We start from the raw sequence: 18,136 nt of genomic DNA, 5'->3' as shown, positions 1-18,136 counted from the left end.
TACAGCACTATCTGCACAATCACTATTAATTTTTCACATTTCTATGGCTAGGTACTGGTGCAAGACATGCTCTAAGGTATGTTTATTAGTTGCAACTACTAACGCAGTTTGTTGACGAGAACTTGAGGGCAAGCCATGAGGCCAGCGCAGGTCACAGGGCTGCGCTGAACCGTTTGTTGAAAGGGTTTCGAGAACGACAACAGCAGCAAGAGAAACTTACACGACAGGCCGAGAAAGAACTCAACAGAACCAGAGAGAAATCCCCCACAAGAATAGAAAGCCCAGTGGCGGCACCATTAGTGAAAGAACATCTCCATGAGCCAGAAAGACCTACATACTCGGTGCCTACAGGGGTCCGAGAAAAAAAAATCGCCAGGTCCGAAAAAGAGCTTAAAGAGTGGGGACTCAACGAAAAACCGATTGACGAGGAATTCTCCAGCGACTCGGACTCGGAAGTCAAGGAACCCAAACCCAAGCCCACGTTTAAAAAGAGAAAACCTAAGAATTAGCATGGATAGTACATTTTCTTAATTTTCAGCTACCAACGGTATAACGCGCGGCATTTCTATGTACATCATCAAGTAAACTTCCGAGATCCACCTCTCACGAATTCCAGAATCTTCCATCCCTCTGTCTCTGGATTGTCGATTTCCTCCGGGACGCGCGTTATCACCAAGGCATAGGCAGACAACAGGATATCCTCCTCGGTACCTGCCACCACTTCGCCAGTCTTGGCCTTTCTGTAGAGGTTAACTTCCTGAACTCTAGCGCTAACGACGAAAACAGGAATCTGGTTAGGCTCCAACATACGTGACGACACAATCTGGACGTCTCTCACGTCCAAAATACGGCCATCCGAAATCAGACCCTGGTCTCTGAGTTGTTTCTGCTGTGCAGCTATGATGTTGAACGGAGCCTCCGAGAGCCACAATTTCAGGACCTTCTCCTCTCCTGTGATATATGCCTCTAAAACCTCTGGCACAATGTACTCTCTGAGCTGTTTAGTCAGACTTTCTGTGTTAAAATTAGGGTCCAGCTCTCTGAAAGCCTTGATGACTCTGGCACCCTCGGTTTCGGCGAAAAAGCTACCGATTTTGTCGATAATGGTCCGGATCAGCACCAACAGTGGGTTCTCTGCCTCCTCCCATTTTTCTCTCAGCACCACCAGCAGTCTTCCAATGGCAGAGTTGGGTTTAATCTTGATCTTGTCTTTGATGCTGCTCTCAGACTTCATATTGGTGGCAACTATGGCAGTGCCGGCATCCTCGTCTCTCTTAATGGGCTTTGGCTTGTTCTCCAGCTCGCGCAGACGACGAAGCCGTCTCTGCTCCTTGCTCTCGTATAATCCATATTTGGAAGCGCCTTCGTCGAGACTTTTGGTCACCTCCTGGTAAGTCTTGGTTTTCCGGATCGGCTCAATCACTTGATCGACCGTCTCGGCGGTCTTCTCAACCGTCGTCCGCACTCCCTTTCCCACAGGCGACTCCCATGCCTTGTGTGCCACATCTCCCACGACCTCAGCTGTCTTGTGCACTCCCTTTGCCAACGCTCCAGACGATTTCTGTGCAGCGTTGTACGCCTCCTTGGCTTTCTTAAAAGCCTCACTTTCTCCCATCTCGTCGGTGGCGCTCTTGAGCTGTTTGATTTGGTCAGTGAGCTCTGTGCTCTTTTTGAGCTCGCTGCGAAATGTGTCCACAAACACTTGGATAGGCGACTTCTGGCCAGATAAACGAGCTCCTGATATCGAAAATGCCCTGACTCCCAGGCCTGTAGCTTGCAACGCCACGCGCTTCTGCACAATATGTCCGGCCAACATGACGGTCCTTGGGTTCTGAAAATTTTTTGATATTTTCACTTCTGTCATTTACTAGTGTAAATAAATTAGGAGGAAGGGACCAAAGCACAAATATTGCAATTTTGCTGTCGATGTTTAATAAGGACCCTCCGTACAAGCGGAAGGCATTTGCATCTCTGAACAATCTACGATTTAGAAGCAAAAAGCTCAGACAGCTCAGGCCCTCGGACAATCTGCAGAAACAGCCCGCTACAAAGATCGCCATACCACGCAGCATAGATTTAGACACTAGGGAACAGCCTGCTCCAGAAAAGGAAGATGAAGGAGTACATTTGGCAGTGCGACGCGTGAAGCTGTTCAAATCTGCGGCAAAGTCGCCCAGCACTGTGTCAGAGCACATCTGGTTCAACTGCCAAAATCGCCGTCTGACTATCTACAGTCTGCAACACACGAACGATGTGTATGTATCCGTGCCGTTTCCGGATATCAGGTTTGTGGATATATGCTCCAATCCAGACAGCTCATATCATTTTGTCGTGACGCTCAGATCAAGCATCACAGGAACGCTTCGCAACGAGAGCGTACGGATAGACAAATTATGGGTGTTCCTCAGTTTGAACGACGAGGAGCCCTACAACAAGCTCATGCGAAATTTTGAGGACCACCTGGTATGCAACTATCTCACCGCTTCGGACATGAACAATTACTATTTGAAAAGCGAGTCAGATCGAGAACCCAAAACTGGCAACCATCAAACAAAGCTTCCTGAGACTCCTCCCGCAAACTTTTACGGACCAGCAAAAACGTTCACCTCTGATTTGGAGCCAGGAAATATCCTCAACACAACTCGTACACGTTCATTGCGTTTATCACTGACAGATAGTATAGACGATCCGTTGGAGTATGATGCCGAAATTCAGGATGAAGACATCTCGCGCGACGAGCAGATTGTGTTTGATCCACCTCTGAAATACAGGTTTGCGTCCAAAAAGTCTATCATCGTGTCTAACAAAGACTTCAACTCGCTATACAACGGCAATTGGGTGAATGACTCGATTGTGGATTTTTTCCTACAGTACAATTTGCAGCAGGCACGAGAAGCAGGCTCTCTGGGCAGCGCGCGAGTCGAGCTGTTCAACTCTTTTTTCTATACCAAGTTGACGATGTGCAGTTCCGATAACGACTACTACTCAAACGTTAGAACGTGGTTCAAGTCAAATGACAGTTTATTTGATAATGATTACATTGTGATTCCAATAATGACAGATTTGCACTGGTTTTTTGTTGTCATTACTAACCTACCACGTCTTCGCAGATACAATGAAACCAACGAGCCAGAGCCTATGGATGGGCTGTTGGTCAATAAGAAAAAACCGTTAGCAAGCATATTTGTGCTAGACTCTCTCCAGAAAGCTCATCCCAACATCGCAGTTCCAATAAAAAGTTTTCTAGTGGAGTATGCCAGAGACAAATACCATTTAGATATCCCGATAGGACAAATTCGCAAGTACAGTTGCAACATCCCGCAGCAAAAGAATTTCAACGACTGTGGGTTGCATGTTATTTATAATTGCAAAAAATTCTTTGACAGTCCGGAGGAGTTCAGGGCTAAGATCCTCACAGAGCACCGCCGCAAAAAGTCCACTGCTTCACTTTCCACCAAGCTTTTCGATGAGGGGGAGCGCAAAGTCATTAGGATGCAGCTACGCGAGGTTCTGCTCAAGCTACTCAAAGAGCAAGTCGAAGCCAATGGTGGAGACAGCTCGGTCATTGGTACCGAAACCTACGGAACACTACGAGCCAAAGGGATCAGAGAACCTTCGGCAGGGGCCGAAGCGCATAGTGCTGATGAAGTCCCGGATGATGAGGTCATGATAGTGGATGAAATTTCCAATGAAATGGCTCCCGAGACAGAGCAGCAGTCTGCGTGCGTGGAGTCATCTCAGCAACGAAACATATCTCTGTCGTCTGAGGACCCAGAAGCAGAGGCTAAAACCAAGTCACCGCAGTCCTCACCAGTCACCGAGATTCACCACAAAGAGCTGGATAATTCGCCGAAACAATCGAAAAATGAAAATGATGTAACATCCTGCACCCAGCCTGGCAACAAATTACAGCAACAGAAGGTGTCGATGATTTTGGAGGATAATGGGTCTGTAAAGGAGGTGATTGAGTTTTCTGAGGATAAACGAAGAGGCGGAAAGGGAAAACGGAGAAGCCTGGACCATCAGTCCGGGGTGACGATTGAAGAGACCTCTGAGGAGCCAGTAACCATTGGTAAAACCTCTGACCCTGATGAGGACCGAGCTATTTTTTTGTCTAATCCTAAGGCCTCGATCAAGTTTGCTGGAAGGACCTACCACACGCAAAGGGCACGAAAAGGGAAATAGCATTTGGTAAAACCTAAGAAATAGCATACGTTAATAAAGTTCACCTCAAAGTGAGCCAGCTACGAAAAAAAAAACCTAAAAATATAGCACCCAAGCCGGGAGTCGAACCCGGAATCTTTTGATTAGAAGTCAAACGCGTTAACCATTACGCTACTCGGGCGACACTGCTCAGTCCAACTAAGAAATCGCTTATCGATAGCTGACATTCCATGTCGTGCACCCTTTTTGAACTCGCGAGCTAAAAAACATTCTCATTATTAGCATGCTGTCCTTAGCGTTTTTGTTATTGTGTGTCCCTGTCTGGACCTTGGATCTTGCGAATGGCTTCCTCAGTATTGATGGCGCGGCCGTCTCATTTGAGGGTTCACCAATTGGCTTAGAATCTACTAGTAAATCCATCGAAATCCAGTTTGATATTCTAGACAAGGGTGAAAAGCTGAAAAGCACTCCACAACAAGTGAGCATCCTACTGACAGCTAATGATGTTGACTCATACTACTACCCAAAAATCAAAGATTCCCGGGCTAAGCTGGATATTCCAGTGAGCAAACTCTCCAAATATATTAAGCAAGGTCCCCAAATCGATGTTAGCGTTTTGATTGGGGATAAGGTTAAGGAATATAATATGATCCGGAAAGTCGGACAGATACACTCAAATCTGCACTCGAGTCCCAAGCCTGAGCGTTTTGGCAAAAAACCAGAAATAATACACCAGTTCAAGAGCCCTCAAAAATACGTCAACCCAATCATCTCTATAATTTTCATCGGTGGTGTCGTTGCTTTGATGGCGGCGCTGTTCATCTCATGGAACCGGCTTGATGCAGTGAACTTTGACAACATTGGCAAACTGCCTTGCGGATACACTGTCCAGTTTTTCGTGTGTTTGGCATTGCTTGAAAACATCTTTATCCACTACTTCTTAAGCGCATCAATTTTTACTACCATCTATAGAACTTTGATAGTGGCTCCTGTGGGTGTCTATGTCGGTTCCAAAGTCCTGAAAGAGCTGTATCAGCTTCGCCAAGCAGGCAAAAGATGATTGAATGCTGCCATCACTCCTCCACAAAAGTATTGGCCAGTTTTCTAGGTGAATTGGTAAACATAGAGAGCATTCCCGTTAAATACCAAGCGTAGACCAGTTTCCCTTCAATCATAGCGAGCGGAACAACGGAGTACGTTCTTGAATCCAGAGACGCGTTAAGGTTGTCACCTGTCACCCAGACATGACCTTTGGGAACAATTACGTAGTTGTCATAGCTGCTGTTCTCCATAGGAGTTATCTCCTGCATGTCATGGTTTTCCAGGCTCAATCTTTGGAGCGAATTTTTGGACGGGTCAATGAGGATTATATCTCCTGGCATCCCAGTTATTCGTTTCGTCACCAAACTTGAAGGCTCAGTGGGCTTCCGTGCCACGATCAGGTCCCCCATTTTTACATTTCTGCCGTATTTGTATCGCTTGTCTACCACAGCACTATCATTGACAACAGCCAGCGTCGGCAACATGCTCTCACCCGTAGTGTCACTCACTTCGAAAACATTCGAAGAGAATATGTGCAACAGGGCGACTGTCCTTATGGTGTAGGACAGAACTTTGCCTGCTGAGTACAGATTATTCATCAATGCAATAAAATTATTTTTTTACATACTAACAAATAAATGGCGTACGAACAGCGAAAGCTGCTTGAGCAGCTCATGGGTAGAGATGCTCTGGTGAAATTACCACGAGATTATGATGTGCGAAGAGTTCAATCAACAGATCCTTCTGTGCTGGACTCGCCAAAAGTGTGCAAAAGTTTCCTCGTAGGAAAATGCCCGTACGACTTGTTCCAGGGGACCAAAGAGGATCGGGGCAAGTGCCCAAAAATACACCAGGAAAAACTCAAAATACTATACGAGACATGTGTGAAGAATGGGGTGCGAATGCCCAACGACAATTTCAAACTGGATTACATGCGCGATCTCGAAGGAGTGATCAATGAATGTAATAGAAAAATTAGAATTGCAGAAAAACGACTGGAGCTCTCCGTAGAGGAGAGGGAGAAAATTTCGAGCGTGACACAGGAGCTGGATAAACTAGACGAACAGGTAAGCCTGATGCTCCAGGAGATAACGTTACTTGTGGAAAAGGGAGAATTGGAAATGGCTTTGGATTGGAATAAAGAGCTAGAGAAAGTGATACGAAATCGAGACGCTGTTGCCACGCAGTACACTGAAATGGTTGAGAATATCAACCAGTCGGCACAGCAGAAATTGCAAGTGTGCGAGCAGTGCGGTGCCTATCTCTCTCGCCTCGATAACGACCGCCGACTTGCGGACCATTTTGTGGGTAAAATGCATCTGGCTTATGTGGAGATGAGACGCGCGTTGGCTGAACTCAAGGGCAGCTAGTCTCATTTTTTCTTTTCAGCAATGCCAACGGATGGAGGGAGGGTGTCGGCAATGGCACTCAACCATGCTCGAATTGGCAGCGTATTGGAGAACAAAGTAATCCCAGCACTGACTGCCATATATGCAAGACTGACAGCGGCGGTCACAGACACAATGACTGACAAGCTGATGATGAAAACCGGCAGGAAACCAATTCCTGCCGCAATTGCAAGAATGGTGAACCCGGTGGTGAACAAAAAGCCAATGAATGAGGTGTACACGGCCATTAGCAGAATGAATATTAGAACCGGAGGGATGATGCTGAGCACAAAGATGGTCACTGAGATGTTGACGAAATACGAATTAGATTTGTAGAATAGAAGCACCTGTTTCCACCAGCCAGATACGTTATTCCTGACTTGTTCAAGAAAATTGAGGGTATTCCTAAAGTGTTAGAGATCCCTCTTTTATGGAGGTTATGAGCACTTACAGAAAGATCAGACTCCGGTACGTGCTGTTCTGTGGAATGAGCACGTCGATCAGCCTGGTGACAAGTAGGAGCACGTCGTTGAACAGCTGGATAAAGTTGAGGGAAATGGAGGGCTCCGGCTCCGGCTGCGTGTCGTTTTTCTCTTCGTGGGAAAATGGTTGCACTGGTTTTTGGAAAAAATCGATCACCTCGTCCACGGTCTTATGTGGGGCCATCTTCCATTTTCTGTTGTCTTTACCAGGCGACAAATCTGATGCCAGAGAGTTGATAGAGGTGGAAGTGTCTGAATCGTCCATAGTATATCGTTTATGTAACTAGTTAAGTTCGTGGGGATTAGTGATACGTCCACAAAATGGGGATGCGGTGTACGGGTGTGCTAACTACACGCGTTGGATATCGATGGTGATTTCGAACTGCTCGCCAGATTGGTCCATGTAGTCGAACTCAGCGTCCAGATCGACCTCTGCCGCCTCGTCCTGGCACATAATGCTGCGGATAATACGAGACGCATAAAATCTCATTTTTGACTCGTCGTCGTCCGAGGCCCCAGCCATGCGCATGCTGAGAATAACCACATATATTTTGTGGTTAACCTTGGCAATCTTTAGCCGTCCGATCTTGTATGATGATTTGTATACTTCCAATGACTGTATGTTTTGAACAATGCGAGACTCAATGTCAGTGCGGGAGTTGCGCAGCAAAAGAATTCCCGAGAGACGAGATATTAACCTCCATGCCAGGAATAGCACTGTGAAGGCCAAGATCAAGCTGGAGATTTCGTTCACAGCCGCCACCAGCTCTATATGCGCAATAAGGGGGTGCATCATGGCGTAGACTGCGTAGCCAATTGACAGAATGCTTGTATAATGGGAGAGCTGGTTTTGGGTCTTTTTAATCTGCGACTTGATATTGACCACCGGCTCTTGTTGTAAAGTGATGGAACTAACTCTTTTGGGCGCCAAAATGATTGGCTCGGCCGGTTTCTTCGTTCTTGAAATGATACGAGGCGACAGCAGTGTCACAAAACAGATCGCTAACAAGTAGCACTCGTAGAACACCAAGTTGAGATGTCCTTTTTCGCCGTGAACATGGTGAGCATGGGCGGCTTCATCGAGGTCTCCAAGAGCGAGAGTGAACATCGCGTTCTCAAAGAGATGGGAAAAAAGATCAACACCCACAAAGAGAAGAGAGACTGACAGCCCAAATCCGGCCAGCACCTCTATTCTGCCCAGTCCAAATGGATATTTCAACGACGAGTTGTTCCATATTGGGAAGTTGGTCATGACCTGCACGATCACAGTGATCAAGTTGCCAATGGAGTCATAAAAGACGAGATGCGAAAGTGTTGACAGACAAAGATTGCCGAACCTGAAGCCTATTAAATAGGTTGACAGGCTGAGCAAAATTAGGAAACCACAGTACGCAAGCTTAAGCTTATCTTGTAAGCTCAGGGTTGCGACCACTTCTTTGTAAGTTGGAAGTGAGTATTGCTGAGGAATGGGCACCGACGAACGTTTGGGTGGCTCTTGAAACATGTTCATCGACACCGAGGAATGCTGGTATCTGTGACCACGTCGGTATGAAGCTCTTGGGCCGTTCATGGGGACTGCACCTCCAGGCTTCATAGACAGGTTTTCGTTGGAGTTATTCATTGTGATGGATCCAAATCTGAAGGGTTGCTGACGCGTTGGAGACCCTTTTCTTATTGGTGACGAGACACGTTTGGGAGAGCGCGATCTGGAGTAGCGATACGCATTTGAGTGTGTGAACGACGAGTTTGAGCCATTAGAGTGTGAGTATAGTTCAGACACAGGCTCCTCAACTGCCACGTCTGCTGTCTCGTCAATTTTCAGATCGGGGATATTCCCCAGGGGAGCAGGCATTAATCGATAAATAAAACTTAAAAAAAGATTTTAAAATAACCTCTAATGATTGAAGTTGTATGTAATGACCGACTCGGGAAAAAAATTAGGGTCAAGTGTCTGCCAAGTGACACCATAGGAGACTTCAAAAAGCTCTTAGGTCTCCAAATAGGCACAGACCCCAACAAAATCGTTCTCAAGAAAGGGTACATGATTTTCAAAGACCATATTTCGCTAGACGACTACGAGATCCACGACGGAATGAACCTAGAATTATACTATTCATAATCATATCATATGCAAGTTTAATATTACATGAAATACTCCACATAGGGAGCCTTTTTTGCGAAGTTGGTTTCGGGAAGGGCCAAACAGTCATCTTGCGCAGACTGGTCCATCTCGCCCAAATTGACAACCTTGAGATACTCTTTCTGGCTTTCAGGAGACGCGTCAAACACATTGAACCGAAAACTGTCTGGCTCTCGATAGCTATCGAAGATTTCCAAGATACTAGCTTTGTTCCCACATCGATAGCAATAATTAGGAGCAGACCACACGGTGTTGACCTTTCCTTTCCAGAACACCTGGTATCCCTCCTGGCACAATTGATGGGCTCGGTATATGCTTTCAAACTTGTTGACCTGCAAAAATTTATTCACCACGTTGATTCCAAACTGGTAGCCTGCTCCTCGCGAAGATATGCGGAAATTGAGAAGCTCTAGATCGGGGTCACTCCATACAAGGTCCGCCATGGGCCCGTCATGAGGAATCTCCTTGAACCGATCAATGACCAGTATTGAATCTATTGTTTGGACGTTTGGGGACAGTCCTCCATGGACACAGAATAGATTGCTGTCGATAATGGCGGCGAGAATTAGGTAGTCGAATATATCTGTGAAAATAGACCATATCTGGGACTGGTTGCCGTATTTGGTTAAACACTCCGTGTAAAAGCCATAGTTTGTCGTGATCTGACGCGATTCGTGGTTGCCTCTAATGAGATTCACCCTCTGGGGGTATTTTAGTTTCAATACTATGAGTAAGCTGATCGTCTCGACAGAATGGAACCCTCGGTCAACATAATCGCCAAGAAAGAGGTAATTTGTGTCCGGGGGGTATCCACCAATCTTGAAGATCTCTAGTAAATCGTAAAACTGTCCATGTATGTCCCCCACTAGCGTGACTGGCGACTGGACGTGTACTATGTTTGATTCCTTCACAAGCAGTTCCTTCAGCTTGAAACACAGTTGGTCTATGACCGGCTCGGATAAAAGCTCTCCCCGATAGAGCTTCTCCAGGCAATGGTCTAGATCAATCGAAACTGGTGGGTTAGCACGCTCGGTTATGCCTAATACTTACACCCAGCCATTTGTGACGATGAAGTGCGAAAAACAATTTTTTTTTGCTAAAGGCGAAACAAAACAAGTGATAAGGTGTTATAATACTCCAAAGCTTTAGTTGCATTTACCCAACCGAGCATGTCGCCCACGAGCAAGGATAAGCCGAATGACGAGGAGACTCACCATGAAGATTCCGAGACGCTACGATCGCTATCAAAGTTAAAGTTGCAAATACCCTCTCAAGGCGTTTTGCTGTCACCACGAGGAACGCCTCTGTCGTCTCCACATAGCACTGGCACGTACACTGCCGACCAGATGCTGAAAATTCAGACAGATTTAAACAATGGCGTGCCCGTTGAAGCTATTGGAAAGTTGGATACAACTCCCGAACAACTGCCGACTAAGAAAAGTGTCAAATCGAGTCCCGATGAGCAGCCCCAAAGAACACCGTTGCTCAAAACACCAAGCTTCCATTATATCACCAACGGCACCGGTCCAATCAGCTCTAGGTCTAGTCGAGGAAACAGCAACTACCAAAAGTTACGAACCCTTTTCTCAAATCAGAGCAACGGCTCCTCGGGGCCTATGTCTGCGACTATCGAAGGCGTGCGTCCGCATTCATCCATATTGCGTTCAAACTTGAATACGAAATACTCGCAACAGTACCAGCAACAGGAGATGGTGTATCTGAACGGTATCAACAAGTTCAAGAACAGGTATAAGGTGAACGACGATTATTATAACAAATCGGTGGACATCGAGGACGACGACGACCCAGCGGAAGTTACTGTCGATGAGGACCCAGAGGCTTTAAAAATACAGGATAAGTTTGAGGAGTTCCAAGAGGACTTGAGCCAAGACGATAGCAAAGAATTCAAGGCGTTGAAAGCTTTGAGTCAACAGGTGGGCATGACCACTAATGAGTGGGAAAAACCATCTGAGTACAGACTGGACTCAACAGTTCTTCTGGACATACTGAATCAAAGCGACGATATTCAGTTGAAGCACACCGATGACAATGCTGCCATTCTGGAGCGTCTTGAATGGCAGTCTCTTCTGCAATCGGTGCTCACTGGTGACGTTTTGACGGGAGAGAAGACAAAGTTGATCAAACCACTGAATGAAGTGGAAGGCGAAAGCTACTTGCGCGCCTCATACAAAGAGGATCTCTGGATAGGGATACGGTCCAAACTTTTTGGTAGAACCGAGGAGGATCAGAAAAGACTCGTGCAATATCATAGGGGTCTTGTTGATGAAATCCTTGATGAAATCATGAATTTTAGACTTGAAATGCCGGAAGACATACAAAATTCGCCGTATATCACACAAGTCAAGTTTGGGTTCGACAAAGTCAATGATTTACTTGATAGGTATGAACGTTGTCAAGAACTTTGGAGAACACAGAAAGAAATGGAAAATGAGAAACCCTTGTGTGGGACGCCTGAATTTACGTCCCGCTTGCACGCTCTTATTGCATGGACCTCCATTACGTGCGCTATTCAGCGAGAATCTGACGTTTTGAGGAAATGGGTTGGCAACGACGATCTCGATATTCTAAGATCTCCAGGACCTTCGTCCTCAAATAGCGAACTCCCTGAACTAGAATCCCAAGATGATCAGGACCACTCGGACAGTGAAACAAGCTCTACCAGGAATAAGAATGGAAACATATTCAAGGAAGATCGGTCTTTTGTGGAGAGAATCATGAAAGAGAAGGATATTGAGGATCTATTCAACAAAAGATTATTTGCTAGTTGTGCACATTGGACTTTCAAAGCAAAAGAGTCTTACCTTGAGTATCAGCAGTATTTTGAGAAACTGAATCTACCCTCTTATGTTGACTCCCTCTTGGTTCTCGCAATGTTCCCCTCGAAATTGATGAAAGAATTAGTGAACACCAGACTATCATACGCCAAAAAACTGAGAAATCCAACAATGATGATGATTGACCAAGTCCTTGAAGATTTCAAGCTGTACATCACTCTCGCGCTAGAGATTCGCACATCATTCCTGGAGTATTGTTCTCCTCGTGAAGGCTGGATATCGTCGTTGGACTATCAAGATGCAGACTTTGACAACGCGATTTTGGAGTGTGTTCATCATTATTTGCTGTTGTTGAACAGAAAGCTGTTGGATTCTCCGAAGTCATCAAAATCGTTTAGAACATTCAAAGAGCCGGAAGAGCTTGAACGCGAATGGTCTTTTCTTCAGAACCTCGGGTTCTATATTGAAGGCGGCGCTGCAGAGGTTGCAACTCAGTTTAGCATATTAACGTCTAAGCTCGTTGCTAGGCTACATCAATACATGCAACATCAGTTCCAGGGACCTCCCTACGATGGTACTCCGTTGGACAAACATAAAATGGTGAGATGGTACACATCCATGATGGAGAACTTCGGTCAACTAAAAAGGAAGTTCTTCCGTTTCCATGCTATTCTCAACTTCTATTTCCAAAATTCCATATTGTACAATTTGAACGGTGCGCGCATGAAGAAGTTTTTGGATATGCTGAAAGAAAGTAATCATGTACTCTATCACAACGCGCAGTTGGCGGAGGAAGGTGTTTACGTTTTTGCATCGGAGTCCATTGCGAGTAAGCCATATGAAGTTTCCCGAATCTTAAAGAGCTCGCACCTCGGTGTGGATTTCAGCAAAATACCCAAGAGACACATGGAAGCAGCAGATAATTATACCTACTATGCTGAACCTATTTATGCTGAAGCTGAAAACTTTGATGAGGACCAAAATGAGTTTGATGAGAGCTATGATTATGTTTTGGTTGTTTATCCCGCCAAGGCGATGATGTGGGATGGTATCGTTTTGCCACTGGATCTCACCTCCTTACCTATTGGCAATCTCGACAAAGGAAAAGTTTTGCTGATTTCTAAAGGTGGCTCTTCTTCCAAAATTGATGACTGTGCCAATTGGTTCAAAGAATGTGTGGGAAACACTATAGGCTCCGCTGTTGGCAAGAGATGCTCCTTGCCAAAAGTGCAAAGAGAACTCCAACTCATCTCCAAGCAGTTTTTCAGAATGTCGTGCTTTGTTATCGATGCCGTGCCTTCTGTGAGAAATCAATGTCGAGGAATAGAAGATACGCAAGAGCTCGCAAATACCGTGTTCACATACATTCGGGATTCAGGTCGCGATTTCTTGAGAACCTTTGACAATGCACGAAAATCTGTACTCATTTTGAAGCTGTTACAGTTTGCTATAGAATGGTTGAGTTTTATCGTGGATGATTGTATACCCACAGACCCTAAAACATTCAGATGGTGTGTCTCTGCTTTGGAGTTTGCGATGGATATAACGACTGGATTCAACATTCTAACTTTAGACAGCGAGAAGTTCTACAGATTGAAGGACAAAGTTGCAGGGTGCATGTCTCTATTGATTTCTCATTTCGATATCATGGGGGCCAGAACCAAGGAAATGCAAAAAAAGAGAATGCTCAATTACCATTCCATCTCAGAAAAAGATTTATTCACGCTTGATGATGAAAGCCTAAGTTCATTGAGAGAACACATCATGTACCAAATTGGCCGCCTAGAAGAAGAGAGAAGATTGCTACAAGTCGAGCAACAATCTGTTGGCCGTGTCCTGGATGATACGGATACCGATAACCAATTCCTGACCTACCTTGCCTCATCTTTCTCATCGGTCTCCATCAGATGGCAGAAAGGTAAATTCCTGGGTGGGGGAACATTTGGTTCAGTTTATGCATCAATTAATCTGGACACTGGAGGAGCCTTAGCGGTGAAAGAAATCCGGTTCCAGGATAGACAGTCTATCAAATCCATTGTGCCGGCCATTAAGGGTGAGATGACTGTGTTGGAAATGTTGTCGCATCCTAATATTGTTCAATTTTTCGGTGTCGAAGTTCATCGGGACCGAGTTTACATTTTCATGGAGTACTGCAGTGGTGGATCATTGGCAAGTTTGTTGGAGTACGGTCGTATTGAAGACGAATCGGTGATTCAACTCTATACACTTCAGATGCTCGAAGGTCTTGCGTATCTCCATCAGTTTGGTATTGTGCATAGAGACATCAAACCAGAAAACATACTACTGGACCACATGGGTGTCATTAAATTTGTTGACTTCGGTTCTGCTAAAGTGATCGCAATGGCTGCACACGGCAACACCTCAAATACAACAGGTGGCTCATCCAGCAGCGGGGGTAATGGCAGCGGTTCCGGTACTGCCACTTTGAATTCGATCCTCCATTCCGGCCGCAAAACACAAGCGTTGACTGGTACGCCGATGTACATGTCGCCGGAAACAATCAGGGGAGAAACGATAGGCAAGTTTGGTGCCATTGATATCTGGTCATTGGGTTGCTGCTTACTGGAAATGGCCACTGGAAGACGACCATGGGCTAATCTGGACAACGAATTTGCTGTCATGTATCATATTGCTGCAGGACATCTCCCTCAATTCCCAAGCAACGACCAATTAAGCATTCAAGGACAGCACTTCCTGGCGAAGTGTCTGGATATTGATCCAACAAAGCGTCTCACTGCAGTGGAGCTTCTACAAGATCCATGGATTCAAGCTATCCGGAATGAAGCGTTCAGTGACTCGAGCAACAGCTCTACTACGGAGCTCGCAGGAGAGCACACTCCGGTATAATTAGAAAACGATATCTGTGGTATCTAACCTTTCGGTACAGAATCTCCAGTGAGACCCTGCTTCGGTTTCATTGTCTTTAGACGAGCCCTTTCTGGTACCGGAGGGAACGTTTTTCAGCGACAAGTTTGCCATGTTGGCAAGCTTGATATATCCCGTTTCGTCATCTTCTTCTGTCAGAGTTGTATAGTCAATTTCCTCAAAAAATTTCTGTTTCCAAGGAGTGTCATCAGCAGCTTCTTTCTTGCGCAGCTCGCGTTGTTCATTTTCGATCTTTGTCTTTTCTTCGTGGATCAAATTGTAATCATTAGCCCTGATCGCATCGGCAACTTTCTGCCAGGCTCTTCTGCTTTCCAGCGGGCTTTGCTCTTCGATAGGCTTGACCGTCAGATGTTGAGGTTTGGAGTTATTGGCATCGAAGAACACTTGTGCATCGGAAGCAACAGCGTTACCTCTTGATATGGACGAGACGCCCGACCACTGGCCACTGACGGTGTATAGAGCCTTCGTCTTGTCCTCAGCCTCGCTAATGTTCTTGTAGATTCTGGCTTTGAAGCTGTTGCTCTTACCAGAAAAATAGCCCCTGCCAGAGTATTCGATGACCGCAACGTATCCTGTCGATGACTGGATGTAAGACTTTTGTTCTAGTTCGACGAAAGGAGCTGCCATCAATATACCTTCGATATGGAGGGGTGGTAGGGTGATCAGGTATTTCTCATTGAGATTCTCATAGCTTAGCAAAGCATGGCCGTATTGTCTCACGTTCAATGCGGTTGCCGACATGGAAGCTCTAACTCCGTTGTAGCCCTGGAGAGTGGTCTTATTAGTTTTATTTTGGATTGCGTAGGCCGTGATAGGTGGATGGTGGCTGACCTGTTCGCTCACCAGCAGTGTTTCTCCGAAGGTTTTGGAAGGTGACTCATCAGTCCACTTACCAACAAACAATTCGCCTAAGAATGGGTTTAGAGGTTTCTTCTCGCCACCAAGCGTCTCGGCTCGAGAACAGTACTGGCTTTTCAGGGTGGAAATGAACCAGCGCAGAACGGCAACCATGTGCTTGAGCTCAACAGAGTCCACGTCATTGATTTCTTGTTGGATGAAGTTAGGGGCCAGAAACAGATCAACATGTTCGGACCAGTACTGGGAATACTCCACCAAGGACGTCGGCGAGAGGATAAAAGGCGGCGCAGTCAGCGACGACAGGTCTCCGTTGTAGGATGCCAAACTCTTGATAAAAGCAGTCCAAGATGCAGAAGTGGACGACATGGAGGCTGAGGTCTTATAAATTGCGTCTAAATATTTTTGTCCACCCAAATACATACACAGCCACAGACAACGCTTTTCATGGTGTGGCAGGACGAAATAAATCGGTTTTGCTGGAGAAAATTAAATCATTCTGTTCTACGTACAGTACATCCAATGGGCGTGACATTTACCACCAGTCACCTTGAGCCTTCATGGCCTCAGCAACCTTGACGAAACCGGCAACGTTGGCACCCATGACGAGCGATGGCAAGGTGTCCTTGTTGGTCTCTGCGCTGTAGGAAACAGCAGTTTCGTAACAGGTATTGAAGCAGTTGACCATGATGTCCTTGAGCTTCTTGTCGACTTCCTCGGCACTCCATTGAACTCTCTGAGAGTTCTGTGCCATCTCCAGACCCGAAACAGCAACACCACCACAGTTAGCAGCCTTACCTGGAGCGTACCAGATACTGTCGCCAACGGAAGAAGCGCTCTTTCTCTCGGCCTCGAAAACGTCAATGGCCTCCTGAGTAGAGCCCATGTTGGATCCCTCAGCAAGGTATTTGCATCCAACAGCGACCAAAGCCTTGGCTTCCTCGCCAGAGACCTCGTTTTGGGTAGCACATGGCAGAGCGACATCGACCTTACCGGCGTGAACCCATGGTCTGGCACCGTCGATGTATTGGACAGGGGTGGTTTCGAAAGCGGAGTACTCACCAATGATGTCCTTCAAAGACATGAACTTGACCTTGGCCTCGATGATGGCCTCGATGTGCTCCTTGGTGATTCCAGATTGGCAGATGATGCAGCCCTTCGAGTCGGAAAGAGAAACAACGGTTCCTCCAAGCTCGATGACCTTCAAAGCGGCGTACTGAGCAACGTTACCGGATCCCGAGATAGCAACTCTTTTGCCAGCAAAAGACTCCTTACCGTTGGTGGCCTTCTCGATCATCTTCTCGACGTAGTAGACCAGACCGTAACCGGTAGCCTCTGGTCTGATCAAAGAACCACCCCAGGTCAATCCCTTACCGGTCAGCACACCCTCGAACTGGTTCTGCATCTGCTTGTAGGCACCGAACATGAATCCGATCTCACGTCCGGTGGTACCAATGTCACCAGCTGGAACATCGGTGAACTGGCCAATGTGTCTGGCAAGCTGTCTGATGAAGGCAGTGCAGAATCTTCTGATCTCGTTGTCGCTCTTTCCCTTAGGGTCAAAGTCAGATCCACCCTTACCACCTCCCATAGAGAGACCGGTCAAGGCGTTCTTGAAAATTTGCTCGTATCCAAGGAATTTGAGGATCGAAAGGTTAACACTTGGGTGCAATCTCAGACCTCCCTTGTATGGACCCAGAGCAGAGTTGAACTGGACTCTGTAACCTCTGTTGACCTGGACATTGCCCTGGTCGTCCTCCCAGGTGACTCTGAACTGGATGATTCTCTCTGGAACAGAGACAACCGGAATCACCTTCTCGTATTCTGGGTGCTTTTGGAACAGAGTAGACTCCTTGAGGGTGGAGTACAATTCGTTGAAGGCTTGCTCGAATTCTGGCTCTTGTGGTTGGACCATTGTGTATACTATGGGGAAAGGGCAGGAATTGCGGCGCAACCCCTATTTATATTACCACTGAGTAGCTGGTTGTTTCTCGAGCCGCATCCAAAGATTTCCGTTGACGGAGATCTTTGTGAAAAATTATCAATGGACTAAATATTATCTATAGCCAATCACAGCAGAGCGCCAAGTTGCTTTTTCCACTCGCACCGCATACCAATTATTCAACGCCCCGCGGGCCTTGCCGCTCACCGTAGTTGCTTTCCGTGCCAGCAGAACAATACGGAAATATCGTTCAGGACAAGTGCAATTTTTTACACCAGCTTCGCGGCGCTCATGCCGGCAAGAGACGCCGGCTTTGTTTTTCCTACATGAAGGCTATTGTTCGCCAACACCAGTAGCAATAAATATGGTAATCCCACTTGTTTTATGAAAAATTTTCCAGGGGACGATGACTCAGTACATCA

The 18,136-nt window shown here is 46.3% G+C and overlaps 11 protein-coding genes and 1 non-coding gene across 12 annotated transcripts; 4 read left to right on the top strand and 8 right to left on the bottom strand.

The window, feature by feature from the left end:
• Positions 1 to 511: 511 nt before the first annotated feature.
• Positions 512 to 1,820, bottom strand: OGAPODRAFT_15503 (uncharacterized protein). Its single transcript, XM_018353775.1, has one exon. The coding sequence runs from the start codon at positions 1,814 to 1,816 to the stop codon at positions 578 to 580; it is 1,239 nt and encodes a 412-aa protein (XP_018211886.1). The 5' UTR covers positions 1,817 to 1,820; the 3' UTR covers positions 512 to 577.
• Positions 1,821 to 1,926: 106 nt separating this feature from the next.
• OGAPODRAFT_75064 (uncharacterized protein) lies at positions 1,927 to 4,185 on the top strand (the record flags this gene model as incomplete). Its single annotated transcript, XM_018355968.1, has 1 exon — positions 1,927 to 4,185. One exon carries the CDS (start codon positions 1,927 to 1,929, stop codon positions 4,183 to 4,185), a length of 2,259 nt encoding a protein of 752 aa, XP_018211885.1.
• Positions 4,186 to 4,272: 87 nt separating this feature from the next.
• OGAPODRAFT_t16 lies at positions 4,273 to 4,345 on the bottom strand. The gene has a single exon. It is a non-coding gene; the product is annotated as a tRNA-Arg (tRNA).
• Positions 4,346 to 4,412: 67 nt separating this feature from the next.
• On the top strand, positions 4,413 to 5,787 carry OGAPODRAFT_15502 (uncharacterized protein). The gene has a single exon (XM_018353774.1). The coding sequence runs from the start codon at positions 4,448 to 4,450 to the stop codon at positions 5,222 to 5,224; it is 777 nt and encodes a 258-aa protein (XP_018211883.1). The 5' UTR covers positions 4,413 to 4,447; the 3' UTR covers positions 5,225 to 5,787.
• On the bottom strand, positions 5,313 to 5,780 carry OGAPODRAFT_42550 (uncharacterized protein; the record flags this gene model as incomplete). The annotated part of the gene is made up of 1 exon (XM_018355436.1): positions 5,313 to 5,780. A coding segment is annotated over one exon (468 nt), but the record flags the coding sequence as incomplete, so codon positions are not given.
• Positions 5,788 to 6,047: 260 nt separating the features above from the next.
• Positions 6,048 to 7,097, top strand: OGAPODRAFT_15501 (uncharacterized protein). Its single transcript, XM_018353773.1, has one exon. It carries the CDS (start codon positions 6,108 to 6,110, stop codon positions 6,573 to 6,575), a length of 468 nt encoding a protein of 155 aa, XP_018211882.1. The 5' UTR covers positions 6,048 to 6,107; the 3' UTR covers positions 6,576 to 7,097.
• On the bottom strand, positions 6,048 to 8,905 carry OGAPODRAFT_92388 (uncharacterized protein). The gene has a single exon (XM_018357150.1). It carries the CDS (start codon positions 8,694 to 8,696, stop codon positions 7,425 to 7,427), a length of 1,272 nt encoding a protein of 423 aa, XP_018211880.1. The 5' UTR covers positions 8,697 to 8,905; the 3' UTR covers positions 6,048 to 7,424.
• On the bottom strand, positions 7,041 to 7,340 carry OGAPODRAFT_6586 (uncharacterized protein; the record flags this gene model as incomplete). Its single annotated transcript, XM_018355811.1, has 1 exon — positions 7,041 to 7,340. One exon carries the CDS (start codon positions 7,338 to 7,340, stop codon positions 7,041 to 7,043), a length of 300 nt encoding a protein of 99 aa, XP_018211881.1.
• Positions 8,906 to 9,088: 183 nt separating the features above from the next.
• Positions 9,089 to 10,386, bottom strand: OGAPODRAFT_81404 (uncharacterized protein; the record flags this gene model as incomplete). Its single annotated transcript, XM_018356522.1, has 2 exons — positions 9,089 to 10,158; positions 10,380 to 10,386. The coding sequence occupies 2 exons, from the start codon at positions 10,384 to 10,386 to the stop codon at positions 9,218 to 9,220; spliced, it is 948 nt and encodes a 315-aa protein (XP_018211879.1). The 3' UTR covers positions 9,089 to 9,217.
• Positions 10,387 to 10,407: 21 nt separating this feature from the next.
• Positions 10,408 to 16,141, bottom strand: OGAPODRAFT_81402 (uncharacterized protein; the record flags this gene model as incomplete). Its single annotated transcript, XM_018356521.1, has 1 exon — positions 10,408 to 16,141. One exon carries the CDS (start codon positions 16,139 to 16,141, stop codon positions 14,879 to 14,881), a length of 1,263 nt encoding a protein of 420 aa, XP_018211877.1. The 3' UTR covers positions 10,408 to 14,878.
• Positions 11,261 to 14,845, top strand: OGAPODRAFT_38451 (uncharacterized protein; the record flags this gene model as incomplete). The annotated part of the gene is made up of 1 exon (XM_018355360.1): positions 11,261 to 14,845. A coding segment is annotated over one exon (3,585 nt), but the record flags the coding sequence as incomplete, so codon positions are not given.
• Positions 16,142 to 16,255: 114 nt separating the features above from the next.
• Positions 16,256 to 17,687, bottom strand: OGAPODRAFT_92383 (uncharacterized protein; the record flags this gene model as incomplete). Its single annotated transcript, XM_018357149.1, has 1 exon — positions 16,256 to 17,687. The coding sequence occupies one exon, from the start codon at positions 17,685 to 17,687 to the stop codon at positions 16,308 to 16,310; it is 1,380 nt and encodes a 459-aa protein (XP_018211876.1). The 3' UTR covers positions 16,256 to 16,307.
• Positions 17,688 to 18,136: the final 449 nt, after the last annotated feature.

The sequence above is a fragment of the Ogataea polymorpha genome (assembly GCF_001664045.1).
Source record: "Ogataea polymorpha strain NCYC 495 leu1.1 chromosome Unknown OGAPOscaffold_2, whole genome shotgun sequence".
Taxonomy (NCBI): domain Eukaryota; kingdom Fungi; phylum Ascomycota; class Pichiomycetes; order Pichiales; family Pichiaceae; genus Ogataea; species Ogataea polymorpha.
The sequence above is the reverse complement of the archived record's forward strand: the minus strand, read 5'-3'. Positions and strand labels throughout refer to the sequence as shown.

Bases quoted from the DNA above. Each gene is read 5' to 3' on its own strand.
- OGAPODRAFT_15502 (XM_018353774.1), top strand. From the start codon at position 4,448: ATGCTGTCCTTAGCGTTTTTGTTATTGTGTGTCCCTGTCTGGACCTTG.
- OGAPODRAFT_15503 (XM_018353775.1), bottom strand. From the start codon at position 1,816: ATGTTGGCCGGACATATTGTGCAGAAGCGCGTGGCGTTGCAAGCTACA.
- OGAPODRAFT_15501 (XM_018353773.1), top strand. From the start codon at position 6,108: ATGCCCAACGACAATTTCAAACTGGATTACATGCGCGATCTCGAAGGA.
- OGAPODRAFT_92388 (XM_018357150.1), bottom strand. From the start codon at position 8,696: ATGAATAACTCCAACGAAAACCTGTCTATGAAGCCTGGAGGTGCAGTC.